This window comes from Trifolium pratense, linkage group LG4, assembly GCF_020283565.1.
Source record: "Trifolium pratense cultivar HEN17-A07 linkage group LG4, ARS_RC_1.1, whole genome shotgun sequence".
Taxonomy (NCBI): Eukaryota; Viridiplantae; Streptophyta; class Magnoliopsida; order Fabales; family Fabaceae; genus Trifolium; species Trifolium pratense.
This window is the reverse complement of record NC_060062.1, coordinates 13,484,470-13,503,578: the sequence shown is the minus strand read 5'-3', so window position 1 is coordinate 13,503,578 and position 19,109 is coordinate 13,484,470. Positions and strand designations below refer to the sequence as shown.

Sequence of the window (19,109 nt, the reverse complement as noted above, 5' to 3'; positions counted from 1 at the left end):
CGTTCGTTTTTTTTTTTTTTTTTTCTTTTCTTATGATTATGCTTTTTCCATCTTTACCAAATAGAGGTTACCATTATTACATTTTTTTCTAGAGTTCAAATGTTGTTTTACTCTCACACTCTGGTTTTTCTTAGATTATTTATTATAGGTCAATTTTTCTTGAGAGTCTTAAAGAGAATTTTTATTGAATGTTTTGTTATAATTAGAAACTCCTCGAGCCCTATGATCCTACACCCTTGAAAACTCAAATCTTGAAAACCTTTCAAAATGTGTCTTTGATTTTCTGCAATGAATATGTTCAATTCCAATCTTTGAAGTATTCACCTTGAACCTTCAAACGATTGATTGAACATTGACTTCTTCACAGCATGAACAATCTAAACTTAAAACCCTAAATTCACAATTTAGGTGAAAAGATTGATTTTTTTTCCTCCAACTCTTAATATATGTTTGAACAATCCTCAATTATATCAAACAACTTTAGGATTTCTCATTTCTTGACACTTAAATTGTGTAAATCTTAGGTGGGGAACTCCTATGTGGATTAGTCTTTAATTCCCAAATGTCGGGAGCTATCATCTAACACATGAGTGCTTTGATTGTCGTGCATATGTATCTCAAGTCGAATTGAGATGATCTTTGAGTGCAAATTGGCCTAGTATCAACCCTCCTAACCAAATATTTTAGAGTAGAATGATATCAAATAACGAAGAAGTGGAATCTATGAGCCCATGCATATTATTACATTTTTTGCGACTAATATGGATTGAACCATGATAATATATTTTTGAAGGTTTGAATTCTATGTTGCGTTGAAATATGATTCCTAACTTTACTAATTTTGTGTTCTTTTCAATTATATTATTTTTTTCTGAAAAGGGGTGAAATTAATGGACAAAAAATAACTTGACATCCTAATTATATTGAGACCTCAGTCTAAATCACCTAGTAAATGACTCTAAAATAATATTAAAAAAGAAAAAATACAATTTGTAAGGACTACCAAAACTCGAGGAGATAAAAAAACAACTGCCATTAAAAATCTTACATGGGAAGCCCATCATTTCCTCTATCTTTGTCATTTAATTAGTTTAATTTATATCTCTTGCATGCCTTCCACATTCCCATTGGATCTAACTAATTGTATTTTGTGCATAATTTTCTCTTAGCTATTGGGCAAAATTGTTTTGTTGTTTATGTATTGATGTACTTAAAACTGAAAGATGATGATGATAATTGAAGAACAAGGTAACAAACAAGTCTTTAAATTTTTGTTCCGTTAGAATCAAGTATTATTCGTTGAGAGCTCTTTAATAATACTATTTAGCTATTCAAAAATAGGAGCTATTGAAGATATGTTAATATAGTGTGATCATTTTTATTTATTTGTTTTGTATTGATAACCCTCTATCGTAAGAAAACTAAGATAGTTCATTTTCTTCTACACGTCACATTTACATTCAAGTGCAATATGTAGGAACCAGTTTGTATTGCTACTGATTAAAAATTTAACTTGTTGAATGTCTTAACTTTTAAGTGTAGTCATGGTATCAAGAATATATATTCAATTGTGGATCGCGGTTGTTACTTGAGGGAAGCTCTATATCCGAGTTTTGAGAAAAATCTAAAATAAGATGGTGGTTGCGTAGTGTTGATCCTCCTGACATATGTCTAATAAAATTAAAGAAGATTATGGTATAAGATAAATTGACACCTTCATTCTCATTTGTGGCCTAAATCAGTCCCGTCACAACATGGATCATAATCTAATTCTGTCTTTAAAGGATAAAAAACAAAAGAAATATATTAAGGTGAATTCTTCGTTACATATTTTATTTAAATATGTACTGGGACACCTGTTGAGATGAACAATTCTGGTAAATTCACAAATAGCGTTTATTAAATTTTCTTTATTAAATACTATTTGTAAACTTATTAGAATTATTTACCCCAACAGTGTAACGATATATAGCTAATTAAGATATGTATTGAAGTGTCAGAATTGTTCATCTCAATAGATATACCAATATTCAAATAAAATATGTATCGAAATATTCACCTATAATTTATGTCTGGCATGCTAGGAGAAACTACTATGGCTTGGCTTGAGTTTGTATTTAGAAGAAATAGGGGAGAGAGAAAAAGGGAAGAGAGAAAGACAGAAGAAAGTGGGTATTTCTCTTAGGAGAATGTTAACTTGTGCCCTTAAGGCACATGTTAAGGAAGCAAAAATAGAAATTATTAAATGCTAATTTATGCATTTTGACTTTTGAAGCATTAAATTTCTTGTATCATTAAATGTTGAATTTCTATTTTGGTATATCTTAACATGTGCCATAAGGGCACATGTTAACAAGACCCATTAATATATACTAGTGAAAATGTGTTTATTTGAGGACATTTTTGTACTTTTAAATATAATCAACATTTCTTTCTCTTCTATTTCTCTTTTATTTCTCTTATACCAATCAATAGATCAAATCTACTATATTTCTCACATCTTTCTCTATGCTCTTACTCTCTCTCACCTCTTTCTCTTTTCTCACTTTCTCTTGATCACCAAACATACCATAAGTATAGGCTTTTTCTAACATGAACAAGTTACTCATATTGTGCATGGTGCACAAGTGTCAAATAACATTATAACGAATACGAATTTTACAAAATCGATCGTTAGATTGATAGATTATATCATATAGATCATACATAAATTTTTTTAGAAAAATTAAAAGTCATTTAATATGTTATTGAGACATATCAAAATTAATGGTTATATACTCACCATCACAGTACATATCATAGTACACAATAACCATAACTACTAATTTTATTTTATTTTACTTTTGAATAATATTACATACTATATTTGGAAGGAAAATAAACTGGATGAATCAATTATCACATTTTTCTGAATCTTGTTATCAAGAAAAAATTACAAACTCTCCTATTTTCAACAATAATCTCACCAAGACACCATGAAGAAGATGTTAACTAAGCTCAAAATCAACTAAAAAAGAAAATACAAACTGAAAAAAGTTATGCATACTAAAGAAACTGAAAGAGAGTAGTACTTTTCTCCTTTCTTGAACAATTTCTATTGATGCTATCATCATTAGGAAGATTCTCTATGGTGGTTGGAAGAATAACCTCTAATGAAGCTCCAAGGAGATATCTTCTAGTAAGATTTTGACACGTGTTACACAAGAAAGACCTTACATGTCTTAGTGCCAAGAAATTGGCTTTGTGAACTAAATTGTCACATTTTCTACATAAATATGCATTATCAGAATGACAATACAATGAAGCTTTCAATCCACAAAGCTCACAAGATATTGAACTTGAAGTTGATTTTTTGTCACATGTTGAAGCAATTTCATTAGATGGAAACCTCTTGCATGAACTATGATTTTTCTCTTCTATAGTACCTTTGCACATTTTGAGAGATCTTGCTAATTAATTTAGCTTAGTTTTGTGGTTAGAAAATTGTTGTGTATGAGGCATTTAATTTATAGGAACTTGTGAGGTTAGAAGTTTGAACCACATACATATGATGGGTGCCATTTGGAGGAATACTTGTGGACAAGAATATTAATGTCATTTTGGTTACGTAATCAATACTCCAATGTTTTATTTTTTAGCCAATTTGTCGTTTTCTAATCATGTCAAACAACAATGTGAAAATTGAAAGAAGGAAGAAAAGGGACCAATTTCAGTCAAAGATGAGTGGAAGATGGATTCTATGTTGCGTCTAATTTGGTTCCAATGGTTGAGTGGGTAATGGATTCTATTTGTACTTTCAACCGTCTAATTTAAGGAGTAATTGTTGATTATAAAAAATTAAGGAGTAATTGTTTAACATTAATTTGTTTATTGTATAATTTGAGTTGTTTGATATTGAATTAATAATTAAAAATTATTTACCGTGTTTATGGGTAAATCTTAAGGTCTCTTACCGTCAGGGCCGGCCCAAGCCCAAAGCCAACAAAAGTAGGGCTTTAGGCCCCAAAATTATTGGGCAATTTGGGTCTAGAAATTAGGCCCCATATTTTGTATATATATGTTACTCCGTCTCTAAATAATTGTCGCAATTTGACTTTGTGCACTATTCATGCAAGCTACTTTGACCATATTTTTTTACTAATGTATAAAGATAAATATTAGCATATGAGATCTTGTTAGATTTGTCTCGATGAGTACTATCAAAATATCAATTTTTCATAATTTTTAGTAATACACAACTAAAGATATTAATGATCAAAATTGTGCATCGGCAAGTGTGCAGTTGTAAAATATGACAATTATTTTGGGACGGAGGGAGTACGTTATAAAGCATTGTAAACAATTGTAGTGCAGCCGAGCGGCAATATTTTCCCAATTGCATCAACATATCATGCGTTCAGTTCATACTCATGGCAATTTTTTACTACTTTATTATTATGAACTATTTTTGAAGGATTTGCTACTTTATCATTACCATTATAATATGCACCCAAAGGTTGATTTGAAATACTGTAGTTTTTTCCTGATGTTTCAACTTTATCTTCAAAAAATGGCATGAGACACTAGAATTATTGGAGGGCATGCATTTTTTATTTGATTAATTTAATCTCCTCTTTAAAATAACAAAAGAGAGTGCAGAAGCTTGCAGTTCGTCAAAAATGGTGAAAATGTTTTTCGAACTATTTACCAGCTCTCTTTTATAAAATATAATCATTAATTTATTTTTTTATAAAATATTATTATTAATTTAAAAAAAGGCCTCATATAATAATTTGTTTTAGGCATCAGAATATGTTGGGCCGGCCCTGCTTACCGTGTTTATAAATCAAAAGAAAATTTTATAAAATATAAATAATATTTGTTTTTAGGATCCTTAATTTAATATTTCAAACAAGTTTTTTTCTCTTTATTTTGTGTCATGTTATTCCTTTCTTTAATTATGTGTCAAATAAGTTAAATGATAGTATTTATTCAATGATCATGTACACAAATTTATAATGGAAGCTATTTAAATGATTAATTTAGCATGAAAAAAATATGAAAGACCTATTTAAAACATAAATTATAAGTTTCTGTAAAAAAAAAAAAAAAAAAAAAGTTGATAGGTAACTCTTGCAGATTTGGCTAAATAATAAGAGAACTAAATAGAATATATATACCTATATAGATCGTTAAAAATTTGATAAAACTAAAGAGAAATGTAGAGAAATTTTAATGTAGTGAATTCAAGACTATGTGTGTGTTTGAAAAACACCAAAATTACGGTACGTAGATAGAAATTAGTCAATTACACATTGATAACTTTTAACAATTACTGTATGAATTAGTCAAAAAACAAAAAACTACTAGTATGAAACAGCTAGCTCTAAATTTATACACATGCAAAGCATATATATGACTCCACTAGGTTTTTTTTTTTTTTTTCACTACCAGTTTAATTTAATTCGGGGTTAGTTCTCACATCAAGTGGTTCCAGCCTCCTCCCGATCGTAATTGCGGGGATCGAACCGTGGTCCTCCCTACCAAGTTCAGCGCTGATGACAGTCAATTATATGATGTTTTTAGTAACAATTTATGGTAGTTCTAATAGCAATTGAAGCTCTAAAGCAAGCAAATACCTGGAAAAGTGAAGTTACTTGGCCCTGAAGCAAGAAAAGTGGAAAAAACATCAAAAAAGGGCAAAAACATAATAAACAGCGCAATCCATCATACCTACGATGAGATCCAACGTGGCGCGATGAGAAGGCGATTTAAATTGAAGAAAATCTGCAACAAATCTTTACCATCGTACCACGATGACTTGTCATCGTGGCACGATGAAAGGCGGTTGAAGAAAATAGAAAATCTGGAGAAAATCTTTCATCGTACCACGATATGATCCATCGTGGCCACGATGAGGCGAAATTACACGCCATTGTGGCCACGATAGGTGCGATGGACGTGCAGAAAAAGCCTAAACCCAGCTGAAAAACTATAAATAGAGTTTTCCACCTTCACTATTATTCATTCCAAAATATTCAGAGACATTGAATATTCACTCTAGAGTTAGGAGAACTCTAAGGAGGAGGCCAGGAGGGCCAAAGAACTCAAAGGCCAATAAAGTTCATTTCTTTTCTGTCTTTGTAATTTATTTTTCCTAGGTTAGGTGGAGTCGATGAACTCCTTTACGAATGATTGATTTTGTATAATTTGGGTATAAATTCAGTTGTTCCTATTGAAACTCTTTTATTGTCTGGTTTTTATATTTATTTTAATACTGATCACATTAGAATAAAATCTAAGGAAATTAGTGGATATCGGATAGGAAACGAAGCTAATTATCCCGAACGAATGGTGTGCTAAGGTCCAACATGAGACCATTAAATTCAGTATCTGAGGTCTTAGTGTAGGATTAAAGCTTAGTCTAGAACGATAAATCCTACCTGAAGTCAGAGTTAGAACTAGTTTGAGGAACACGTGACAGCTTGCGACACATTGAGCCTTAAGGGTAATGATACCAAAGTTTAAACGAAAAAGTGGAACCGACTGAGGCGAGGATATTTGAGTAGAGTAAAGGCAACCCTAATTAGGCTCTGACCAATTTGTAATAGAAATAGGGAACGAGTGCTTCTGAACCTATTTTATAAGACTAATAGAGAGGAACAATGGAATTAACCACCAAGCAGGAGTAAGGGAGGGACCCGAAAACACTTAACCACCCCGCATGGACACACACGCACCTTTATTTATTTTTCAGTCATTTACTTTTCTGCAATTTACTTTTACCCGCACAACTATCTCTAAACAAAGCGAATGCAAAACTATTCCTAAGCAAAACTAGTAATTTTGGCACAATCCCTGTGGTTGCAATTCTGTGCACTTGCAGAACCACCATCAAGCGTATATCATTACTGAACCAACTAATGATTTGATGACTCCACTAGCTTTAATTGAATTGAAAATAAGAAAGAAGCTAGCTAGGATTATTCTTTGTAAGTTAAGGTCGACACAAAAATATTCCCAAAAAAAAAAAGTCTCGTATATAAAAGTTTGGTTTAGTTCTACAAGTCAAGCTACCTTGTCAAAGGAGGGTTCCATACATATTCACAAATTTACCACATCACATATTTGACACATGCTCGAATGCTAAGTTAACATTTGACAAGGTTTAAATTTAAAATTTTCTATTTTATAATTGATTTTAACATTAAAAAAAATTAATAGTACAACTTATTGTCACTTTGTCTTTTATTAAAATATAATTATTACATATAATGCAAAATAAGAGTTTAACAGTAAAAAAAATAAATCTTGACCTCAATTTTATTCTAACAACTGCATGTATTTGGAATGTGTGAATGCACTAGGTTAATTATATCTGAATTCCTTGTCAAATGCTTTGAAGGTTCTCGTGTGCTGTGACCTGAGGACTTTATGTCGTCAAGTGGTTAGATTAGATACCAAGCAAAGCATATTCAGATTTTTTTTTCTTCTTTTGTATGGTCTAGAATGGTCACTTTTGAATTTTGATTAATATGTGATGTGATGACACAATGTCCATATGTTTTGTTGCATATATGGCCACGCGAAATGAAATTGATTTGATATTGTTAAGAACTTCCTCTTTTTTTTGGAGTTTTATGTAATTCTATGATTGGATCCATAATACTAATTGTGAGAGTACAAAATCAAAAGATTTTTTTTCTCCTGTACCCCTCTTTTTCTGCTAAATTTGAGTAATACCCCTGTTTTTAAAAAAATTTGCGTAATACCCCTATTTTGGAAGGAATGTTGCTGGAACAGTGTAAAGCACATGGCAGAAACGGGAAATGTGCCATGCAGGGGGTGATGGCGGAAACGGGAAACGTGCCATGCAGGGGTGATGGCGGAAACGGGAAATCCGCCATTGACCGGCCTAGATCAGCGCGCGCGTCAGTCCGCGTCAATCATAATAATTTTTATTTTTATAAATTATTATTATTAATTTATTTTTTTTTAAAAAAAAACATTTTTAAGTATTTTTTTTGAATGTAAACGAAAAAAAAACAGCAAAAGACAAAAAAAAAAAAAACATAAATTGCATAAACTGCAGTAAGGACTGACGCGGACTGACGCGCGCGCTGATCTAGGCCGGTCAATGGCGGATTTCCCGTTTCCGCCATCACCCCTGCATGGCACGTTTCCCGTTTCCGCCATCACCCCCTGCATGGCACATTTCCCGTTTCTGCCATGTGCTTTACACTGTTCCAGCAACATTCCTTCCAAAATAGGGGTATTACGCAAATTTTTTTAAAAACAGGGGTATTACTCAAATTTAGCAGAAAAAGAGGGGTACAGGAGAAAAAAAATCAAATCAAAATGTGTCTTTGTCCACATAATATTCTTGAGGATGGCTAATATAAATCCACGTGTATGGTCAAATTTGAGAGTTTGATTTTCAGCCAATTACTTAGCATGTGTTTGGTTCTGCGGCGGAGAGAATTGATTTTGGCAGAATTGATTCTGTAAAATTGATTCTGGCCAAAGTTGATTTTAAGCTGAAGTGGTTTATGTTTGGATATATTCATGAAAAAGTGAGTTGAACAAAAAATTTGAGTGTAAAAATCAATTCTAGAATCAGAAGCTACGATTTCTAGCTTCAAGTAGAATCAATTCTGGAGGCAGAATCAATTCTACTTTTGTGAAACCAAACAAGTCAGAATCAATTCTACACGTCTAGAATCAATTCTGGATGCTCCAGAATTGAAACCAAAGATACACTTACTAGTCACGAATGCGAGTTGGCAAATTATGAGCCCAAAGAAAGTGGAATTTTATGGACATGGAAATGAGTGGTGCTTTTAGAGAAGATTATTAATTATTGATAGGTGAGACATACTCTACTCTTTAATAAGTTGAGAATATTTATCTAACAATCGATAAGAACATTTCATGTAAGTAAATTTATATGTGATATTCTACCAAAAAAAAAATTATATGTGACATGTGATGCTCATAACTAATTTGTAACTGAATTTTATTTTACAAGATAAATAAATACTCCAAATTATTGAAAGATAAAAGCAATACACAATGAATGAAACTTGTTAGAAAGTGTGATACAGACTACTCTCCATAATAACTCTAAGATGAAAATAGACTACTCACACCGGTGAATGGTTGCAAAAACTAAATAAAAACATTAAAATAAACTAAGAACAACAAGAAAATAAACTAATTAAGAAAACTTTATCGACAATTGAAAATGTTTACAAGTGTGTGAAATGATATTTACATTAGAGGATCTTAATTTCCTACGTCTAGACCATTAAGATATTATTATAAACTAGTAACCGACCCGTGCGATGTACGGGTTTGTAGTGACCTCATTTATATAACAACCATGGTCGCTGCCAATCATGGTCGATATGAATCAAAGTAAGCTAAAAAGAACTATATGGTTTTGATCAAAATAGTACAAAATGTCATTTATATCATAACATTTCCTAAGCTAAAAAGAACTATATGGTTTTGATCAAAATAGTCCAAAATGTCATTTATATCATAATATTCCCTACAAAGCATAGTAACTAAAATAGTCCAAAATGGCATTTAAAAGAGCATGTCTTTGTTAGAGAGTTACACTCTAAGCAAGATGAAGAACCTCAAAAAGCAGACAAATTCAATTTTGTTCCACATATTACATAAAAAGTTCCAAAAGATAAGTAGTAGGAAATCTAGAGCATGTAATAGTGCTGGCTCTGGTAGAATTTCTTCCGGTTGCTGGATGTTGAAGGAGCATGTAGGGTAGTTCTAACACCAATGAAAGGAGCGAGCTTAAAGTAGATGGTCCTATTGTTGGATGCCTCGGTGACGCCAAATTTAACAATTACATCCTTAGCCAAATTATGCACCTTGCAAACATCACCCCATTGGCCTGAAATCTTACAGCTGATATAAGGACTATTGACAAACTTGAGATCACAGTGATTCCATGTATTACCAAGCCAATCAATTAATCTGAGTTGAGTCTCCTCATTAGGTAATGCATTTTGACAGAAACCTCTCCAATAGAGCGTCTGTTGAATAATTAAACAACATTTTAGTGATGAATAAAAAGTATTGATGATCTTGTAGCATGAGAAATGAAACATACCAAAGTCCCAGTTTGGACATCAGGAATAGTGAGAGTTTTCTCAAGACTGTGTGAAAAAACTTTTGGGAGAACAAAGTAGGGAATAGGTCCATTTGAAGTTGCTTCAAGGAAAGGTTTTTCCAACATTAGCTTATATGGAGGAGTTTTATGAGGATAGGTGATCTTCATGCCAGTAATGTATCGAACCCGGATGAAAAAAACAAAAGGACTGATCAACAAAAGAGTAATCCAAGCACCAGCATTGATGTTATAGAAATCTCTCAATCGAGACCAACCATGAGTTAAATAAATTTCTGAATTGTTCTTTTTGAGTACAGCTACTTGGATTTGATTTTCGTTGATGTCCTGTAAGAAAACTGTATCACCAATGTACTGACCAATGACACGTGCATAAATTTCTGGTAGTTTCCCTCGATTCTACATAATAACCACAATATTAAGAGGAAGAGAATGAAGAGACCTTTAAATGTCCAACAAAGCAAAATATATGCTAAATAGGTAAAGAATTTGATATTAAAAGGCCAAACACAAAAATACCAGATGCAAACACAATCCTAGGTGAACAGTTTGATGTTAAAAGACCAGATACAGACACAATCCTAGGTAAACAATTTGAAGATGCAAGAAAATTTACAAACTTGGGGAAGAATTAGGGAGAGGAAAATGTGGTGTGACTTATCTATGCTTGCAAGTCAATTCCAAACTGAAAATTTGTTAGTAAAGCCGAAAAAAGAAGAAATAAAGAAAGAGATTCAAATCATGCAACATATGAGTGGAAAACCAAATATTGTTGAATTTAAAGGTGCTTATGAGGATAAAAAATCATTTCATGTTGTAATGGAACTTTGTGTTGGTGATCAACTTTAGGATTATTGCTAAATTGCTAAAGGGAAATACAGTGAAAGAGATGCAGCTTCAATTTGCAGACAAATTGTTAATATTGTTCATATTTGTCATTTTAAGGGTGTGATGCATAGAGATACACTTGCTGACTTCTACATTATAACCACAGCACTAAGAGGGGGAGAATGGATGAAAGTTGGCTAAAATGTTCACAATATATTTGCTAACTTATTTAGAAATCAATGTGTCAATGAAGAGGCCATTAGCAAGGTTGAGTTCACTCAAATTGGTAATTAAAAATGATTTGTGTAAAATACTACACCCTATCTTGTCTTATAGTATGAAATGATCAAAGAAGTGATGTGTATAGACCAAGTTAGGTAAATCTGAGTTCATTTAAGCATGCTAGCTTATTTTGAAATATAATGTATAAGTTGACATCCATTAACACAATTATCACAATATTAACAGCAAGGAAATGAAAAGGCCATGAAATGATCAACAAAGCAAAATAGATATATCAGACTGATAAGACACACTATGAGATCATTCAGTTCTGGAAATTAAAAATGTCTATTAAAAGCAAGAGAATGGAAAGGCCATGAAATGAACAACAAAACAAAACAGCTCATTCAAGCTGGAAATAATCACTATGAACTCATTCAAGTATGTCAATTAAGAATGTCTTGGATAAAACACCCTCACAATTTTTTACTACAACTACATACTTGGTACCCAAAAAACATCCAAAAAAAAAACAGCATTGCTTACCTTCATGGGATTGTACTCCATATACCCTGTTCTTGTCATCATGGAAAAAGGACGAATGTCAGGATGTGTCTTGTCGTAGCGATGGTTCATATCTATATAATATAAAAGAATATGCAAATTATCAAAATGAAAAGTTGAAGTTAGTATGGATAGCATAATTTAATAGCAAGTATAGATTATCTTGATCATAAAGATGGTTTATTTTAATTGATGATAAGATCTTAAGGATACACAAAACTAAAAGGACTGGTGCATCTATTATAAAAGATAGACGATGAAATTATTTTGGTTGGTCTTGAGAACTATTGCCAGTAATAATGAACAAAGTAAAATAGACATATATGCAGGCACTATTTAGAGGTTATCTCAGTGTAGATTAAAAATGCAAGAAACATTAACACATCACATAAGTTTGGCCAAGCAGCATGGACATAAACAGAGGAAACCATGAGTGATGAAAAATCAGGATTCAATAGCACTCAAATCCAAACTAAAAACATGGAACAATAAATTAGCAAGGAACACTAACATATGTCTTTAAATATAATCTTCACATATCCACCAAACACAAACATAATTATGAAAAGATGCAATTTTCTTAAAATAATAAGCAAAAACACCAACACATCTGTACAGCAAGGTATTGATAAATGCTCACATAAGCTTGATCAAGTAATAATGAATCAACTACATGCTTGTCTTATAATCATTGTTAGGCTTATGGCTAATCATGATTGTTACATTTCATATCTATTTGCAAGTACACTACACGAGTTCTATCCTAAACCCTGAATTTGGGTTGATTGATTAAATAATGATATTACGCATTGCTATACCTTTTTCTTCTTGCTCGTTTTCTTCATCGTCAGAGTCAGAATCAGAACCAGCCTTCTTTTTAGTAACTGCATTTTCTGCCACCTCGTCCTTCTTATCAGTTTCCTAGTAGTACAATAGAAAACCTTTAATCAAAACAATAAAACAAAGAAGTTGCAATGAGAAAAGACAATTAAGAACAATTCATTACCTCGGAAGCAGCGACATCAGTGAAACTAAACTTCTCAAATATTTTTCTAAATTCTTCATCCATGCCTTCATATAGGTCTACCTTCTTTGGTAGATACTCAATTTCAACTTTCTCAACCACCTAAAAATTAAGGGAAAAAATAATGACATAAGTTTGGGTACTAAATTGAAACGCTAGCCGAGACATTTAACCAATTACAGAAGCCATGATCTACTTCAATTTCTGATCTAACAACATATATAATTTCTGAAACACTCCACTCCACAACTGCCTCTTCCCTATATCAAAGTCACAAATTGTCCCCAAAAAAATCCAATTTTTAATCAATCAGAAGATGGGAAAAAAAAATATTTTTATATGCTTCTGAAGCTAAATCTTACAAAGAAACTATAATATTCAAGAGAATCCATTATCACCAAATTCCAATTGCTAAAACATTGAAGAAACAAACAAAAGACTGAATTTTTCTCATTTCACACACAATTGTCTTTCTCTATCTCTCACTATGCTTAAACCCACAATAGGGAAAGTCTCAAAGAAAAGATAAAAAGAAGAGGTCAACTAACTCTGCTAGCATCTGGATCAAGACATGTGTGAGAGTTTTTCTGGCAAAGCTTCCCCTTCCTCTTGCTGAAACTGTGCTAATCCTATTCAAATATAACATGCAATCAAATGGTGAGAATAAAATGAGAATACATTTGAGAGGAAAAATATAAATGAGATTCACCAAATCTTACAAAACCACCAAAATCTTAGTGTAGTGTTTTTAACTGAGGAATGGTTAAAAGAACAAATTTGAAAAACAAATTTAAAAATGGAGATGGAGATTTAAGAGGATGTATGGAGAAAATGAGAAAGAATCAGTTGAATTTGAAATAAATGTATAGATTAAACTGGAAAAGCAAATTGTAAGAGGAATGAAGGTTTGATTTTGTTGTACTACTAACCCTAGAATTTCTTCTTCCTTCTCCTACGTTGGTTAATGGAGAGAGGAGTGACGTCATGTGCTGCGGTGAGATTCACCAAATCTTACAAAGAAATTCAAAACAGAAATTGAAAACCTAAATAAAAATCAAAAATCAAAACCACCAAAATCTACCTTCGATAATGGATTTGGTGCAATTTTGCAGGAGAAACTATTTTATCAAACTCAAAAACATAATAACCTTGAATCATCAAAAATAAATAATTAGGTCCAACATAACCTACTTTCTTGTTAAATCTAATCTAAATCAACAGAAATAGAATAGCAAAACATTCACCTCTTCCCATTAAAAAGGTTGTGGTCGCCAGTTTTCACCATTTTCCTAGCTGCAAAACAGAGACAAATCTGTATATGAAAGAAAACTAAAAAAACGAAAGATTAAGCAAGTCTTTGTTTTACACAAAATAACACAAAATTCATCTGGGGTTTGATTAAGCATAAACCAATTGATAAAAATTCAATTTTATCATTGGAATGCTTCCTGCAAAAATAAAATAAAAACGAAAAAGTTTGAAAGAGAGATGAGATTTTTCTAGTCACCTGAGTTTATTGACATCCAAAGATCAAATTTCATGGAGGAGCTTTATCCTTCCATGGAGCCTGCAAAAAATCAACATAGAAAACCAATTAGAGAGATGAATATTGACAAATTGAGAAAGATGAAATCTAGAAGATGAATTTGGAGATACATCACCATCTACCATAACCACCACACATCACCATCACCTCCAATCTTCAACCATCCTCACCAACAAAAGAAAACATCGAAAAAAAATAAAAAATAAACAGAGCATAGAAATTAAGATCGAACCAGAGGAAAGAAGGAGCAAGAAGCTTTGTCGCCGCCGTTGCCAAGCACCGCCGTGTCACCACAAACGGCCACAAGAACTCTCTCGGCCGGAACTCCTCCTCCTCGCCAGAACTTCTCTCCCGCCGGTAAATCTTCTCTCACTCGGCCACTCCCTCACTCTCATGACGAGTGATTGATTCGTAGATGGTGGTGGAGGTTGTGGGGTGGATGTTATGGTGAAGGATGAGATGGGGAGTGAGAGAGATGAAACTGTGGGATGATGAGAAAGAGGGAGAGCGTGAGAAAGAGGGAGAGCGTACGAGAGAGAGAGAGAGAGGGGGAAGAGAGAGAAAACAATTTCACAAATGAAAAAAAATTGGGAAAGTAATCATAAAACCACAATTGTTTTCATAAACCACTTGTGTCAATGGTTTGCATAAACCAGCAATCACAAAACCAGCAATTATAGGAGGGTCCACATGAGACATGCAAAGAATTATAATAAGCCATGTGTAAGATGTGTAAGATGAAGCCATGTGTAAGATGATATAAGAATATAACCCTAAACCTAGAATGAATGTGAAGATTGAAACCTAAAGATGGCAAGATATGATTGGCCAATATACAAAGATGTAAATGGTTCATTGGGCAAGAGATTAGGGTTACAAATTGGCAAGGCAATTAGGTTAGCAAAACAACTCATCCTTTAGTATATAAAGATAATGGATAATTAAAGATGAAATGAAGAGACAAAAACTGTCGTTTTTTGTTGCTAGAGCTGCCACAGTCGTGGCAGGTGCAAAACCCTTGGCTTCTGACTTACCTACCACGACTATGGCAGGGCACCACAGCTTCGTGGCAGGTCCTAGTTTTTGGCAAATTCTTGACTTTTCAATTGCTCATCTTTTAGTGATAGTTTTTTGGGCTTTTGGCTACGACCAAACTTAATTTGCATTGATTTTTCATCTTCTCTTCATCAAGGAAGAGCTTCCACTACCATAAATCAAGTCTTGATTACTAAGACACCTTAAAATACTTTTTTTTTTCAATCGAGAGGATTCATTCTAGTATTCTACATCTTTTGTATTTTTTTTGTCTAAGTATCTATTATTTTTTTTTTAAAAAAAAGAACATCTTTTTCTCTTGATGTTATTTACTTAGCTTTACTTAAATAATGGTATTATGCTCAAGGGGAGAACATATCTCTTTTTATTGTATATTTGGTATATCCAAAACTCTATTTTCTTTTAATTGGTATCATACTCAAGAGAGTGTAAACAATGCTTATTTAATAAAATAAAAAAATTGTTTACAATTCCTAGTTGTTTGACATCATAAAAATGAAGAGATTGTTAGAACCGAATCAGTTCAATCATTCTCAGCAAATATTTTGATGATAACAATGCAATAACTAACAAGCAAATGAACAATTTATCTATTAATCATCTACACAAGTGTGTAAATTATTAAAAAGACAAAATCATAAAAAGATAAAAAGAAGATAAGACCATCATCTGTCTTAAGAAGAAAATCTATATAAAAATCAACATAAGACAAATCATTGTGAAGATCACTCATCTAGATCAAACATCATCTAAAGATCCGATGATTATTCCTTAAAAATACTCACTCCGTACCACAATATATGTCATTTTGCCACTTTTACACATATTAAGAAAGATAATTAATGTTGTATGAAAAAGAGAGATTATGAGTTAATTTACAAAATTGTCCTTCATTTATGGTATGGAAAAAATAAATTGAAGAATTAAAAGAAGATAAAATAATAAATAGTTAAGGGTATAATAGAAAAAATAACATTAAATGCTTCATTTATAATATAAAGCGACATATATTGTTGTATACATTCCCCCCAAAGTGACATATATTATGGTACGGATGGAGTATCAACGTGATCTAAACTGAAGACTCGCTCTTAAATCTTAATGCCACATTGTCACTAATCTGGCAGTGTTGGGTCAATGGTTGTTGCAATCACACTAAGCTCGTGATTAACAAACGTACTTGCACACCCTTGGTGAATCTGCGCCAATGAAAGGCTATCACCAAAAATGAGAGAAACAAGAAAAAGAGAAAGGCTTCGACATTAGAAATCTCAAAAGCATTATCCTTGAGAGAGAAAAGAAAAAACATGCTAAAACATTACAAATCCAAACATGAATCCTTAAATACAAAATGAGAGAAAATACATTTAATAAAAAAAAAAAATACATGTTCAATCAAAATGAAATATTCTGAAAAAAAAAGTCTTGAATATATGATCGAGGCTTGAGCATATAATATAAAACTAACAAATAAATTTTTTAAGTTTCTAACTTAGTTGCATTGTTACTCTTCTTCCAGTTATATCCTCCCTTTCAGTTGGACCTTAATTGTATGGGGCTCATGGTTCACATCAGATTGAGTCTCAAATTCATCATGGTTAACATTAGAATTAACGACGCCAACGTTTTTGTAAACTTATGATAACTAAAAGAGTAACGGTGCAACAAATTTAAAACTTAAAAACCTAATTGTTACTTTAAAAAATTAGATGACTTAACTTTTACAAACACACACAAGTGTAACGGACCCCTAAATGTATTTGGCTAAAACTAATACGCACACAATAATCTTAGTTATAATCCTAAAAAACATCATATTGTTGCTAGCACATGATCTTCTTGCGTTCAAATGTGAATTAAGCTCACTTGCAACAATAATCGAAAACACTTGAAGACAGGTTTGAATCGTGGTAGTAAAGTTTTTTTCCGAGTTTTAAAATTCAAAATCTCAAAAACCTGATTCAAGTTCTAAAACTCGAGCAAAATACTTTTGAAAAATCATAAACAAAGCACGTGAGAAGATTAAGGGGTTGGTGGTAATTGAACCATATATGGGCCGTAGAGCTGTCAAAATGGGCTAGCCCAAATGGGCCGGCCCGCCAAGCCCGATTTTTTCTCGGGTTTGAGCCTCGAAAATCCTAACCTGAATTATTTCCCGGCTTTTTAGCCTGGCCTGGTAAAGACCGACAACTCGTACCGGGCTCGGACACTAATATTCGTAGCCCATTTTTTTATCCGGTTTTTAGCCCGACCCGATAAAACCTGAAGCCCAACCGGGCGGGCTTGAATCGGGCCGGGCCGTCCGTTTTGACAGCTCTAATGGGCCGGTTGTTAAACTCAATAAACCCAACAACTCGGGACTTCTCCATTTCGATTTTTTTTTTCTACCCCAACAATTGTCAATCTACCCCAACATTAATTTTGAATAGACGAATTTGCCCTCATATAATATGTAAAATTTTTCTAATTTTTTTTGTTACCTGAACACTTTGAAAAAAAGTGTGTAGGTATGTAAAATTTTTCCAAATTTATTTTGTTACCTACACACTTTGGAAAAAAGTGTTCAGGTATGTAAAATTTTTCTAATTTTTTTTTGTTACCTGAACACTTTGAAAATAAGTGTGTAGGTATGTAAAATTTTTCCAAATTTATTTTGTTACCTACGCACTTTGAAAAAATGTATTCAGGTATGTAAAATTTTTCTAATTTTTTTTTGTTACCTGAACACTTTAAAAACTGTTACCAGGTTTGCTCCCCTGCTTTCTGATTGTTGTTCAGTTATTTAACTTTTGATGGTTTTGCTTTTCCTTGTTTTATTATAGTTTAGCAGCCGTGTTTGTGCTTTTGGTAGTTTTCTAATTTGACTTGCTTTTGTTCCAGAAGACGGTGTGAAGAACTGATTACGCAAGTTCCAGAATCTACAAGGCCGCTTTTAAGGCAAATTGAAGCCATGCAGGTAATAAACATGTGATAAAAAATTACTTTTCCTTTTGTTTTTTGTTCTGCTAAGTGGGATCTGTACTAAGACTTGAATTCACCTGATAACAGGAAACAAATGCCAGAAGAGCCGAAGCTTGGGCTGCTGTTGAAAGAAGTCTTAATTCTCGACTTCAGGTCTTTAGAATACTTTTTATTTTTAATTTTTAGAATCTTTTGTATTTATATTTTTCAATTAACTCTACAGGAAGCTGAGGCTAAAGCTGCAACTGCTGAGGAAAGAGAGCGATCTGTGAATGATCGCTTATCTCTCGAATTAATGTTCTTGAGGCTCAGGTTCTGAAATTTCTTGAGTGAAATCATGTCCTTAATGATGGTTTTGTGTACATGTGACTAACTTCAATAATGAATTTCAGATTTCATGCCTTAGGGCAGAACAAACTCAATTAAGTAAGACTCTGGAAAAAGAAAGACAAAGGGCAGCTGAAAGTAGGCAGGAATATCTTGCTGCAAAGGAGGAAGCTGACACTCAAGAAGGTCGTGTGAGACAGCTTGAGGAAGAAATTAGAGACATAAGACAGAAACACAAACATGAGTTGACGGAGGCATTGATGCACAGGGAGCGTCTTTAGCGGGTAGAGTTTCTGCTTATGGTTTCAAACTGGCATTATTAAGTGATATCCTTATTACATATCTGCACACTTTTTTTTCAAAGTGTTCATGTAAAAAAAAATATTAAAAAAATTTTAAATACCTGAACATTTTTTTCCAAAGTATGGAGGTAACAAAATAAATTTAAA

The 19,109-nt window shown here is 32.6% G+C and overlaps 1 protein-coding gene and 1 long non-coding RNA gene across 30 annotated transcripts; one reads left to right on the top strand and one right to left on the bottom strand.

The window, feature by feature from the left end:
• Nucleotides 1-9,487: 9,487 nt before the first annotated feature.
• LOC123920271 lies at nt 9,488-15,210 on the bottom strand. Of its 29 annotated transcripts, none has more exons than XM_045972528.1 (10): nt 14,549-15,210; nt 14,278-14,337; nt 14,015-14,063; nt 13,700-13,780; nt 13,319-13,399; nt 12,753-12,872; nt 12,565-12,667; nt 11,729-11,820; nt 10,115-10,531; nt 9,488-10,037 (listed from the first exon to the last, which is right to left on the bottom strand). In XM_045972528.1, the coding sequence occupies exons 6-10, from the start codon at nt 12,813-12,815 to the stop codon at nt 9,696-9,698; spliced, it is 1,017 nt and encodes a 338-aa protein (XP_045828484.1). In that variant the 5' UTR covers nt 12,816-12,872; nt 13,319-13,399; nt 13,700-13,780; nt 14,015-14,063; nt 14,278-14,337; nt 14,549-15,210; the 3' UTR covers nt 9,488-9,695. The 29 variants fall into 29 exon arrangements, with proteins under 29 accessions (XP_045828484.1, XP_045828464.1, XP_045828456.1 ...); XM_045972508.1 differs by having other exon boundaries at nt 14,432-14,960; XM_045972500.1 differs by having other exon boundaries at nt 13,700-13,918; nt 14,549-14,889.
• Nucleotides 15,211-18,252: 3,042 nt separating this feature from the next.
• Nucleotides 18,253-18,620, top strand: LOC123924707. The gene is made up of 3 exons (XR_006814820.1): nt 18,253-18,328; nt 18,421-18,486; nt 18,557-18,620. It is a non-coding gene; the product is annotated as an uncharacterized LOC123924707 (long non-coding RNA).
• The last annotated feature ends 489 nt before the right edge of the window (nt 18,621-19,109 follow it).

Excerpts from the sequence above, each read along its gene's own strand:
- LOC123920271 (XM_045972528.1), bottom strand. The coding sequence starts at position 12,815 with ATGGATGAAGAATTTAGAAAAATATTTGAGAAGTTTAGTTTCACTGAT. Across the intron at positions 10,532-11,728 it reads TGGAGTACAATCCCATGAAG|AATCGAGGGAAACTACCAGA; the intron begins GTAAGCAATGCT and ends GTTATTATGTAG. Across the intron at positions 10,038-10,114 it reads ATGTCCAAACTGGGACTTTG|ACGCTCTATTGGAGAGGTTT; the intron begins GTATGTTTCATT and ends ATTATTCAACAG.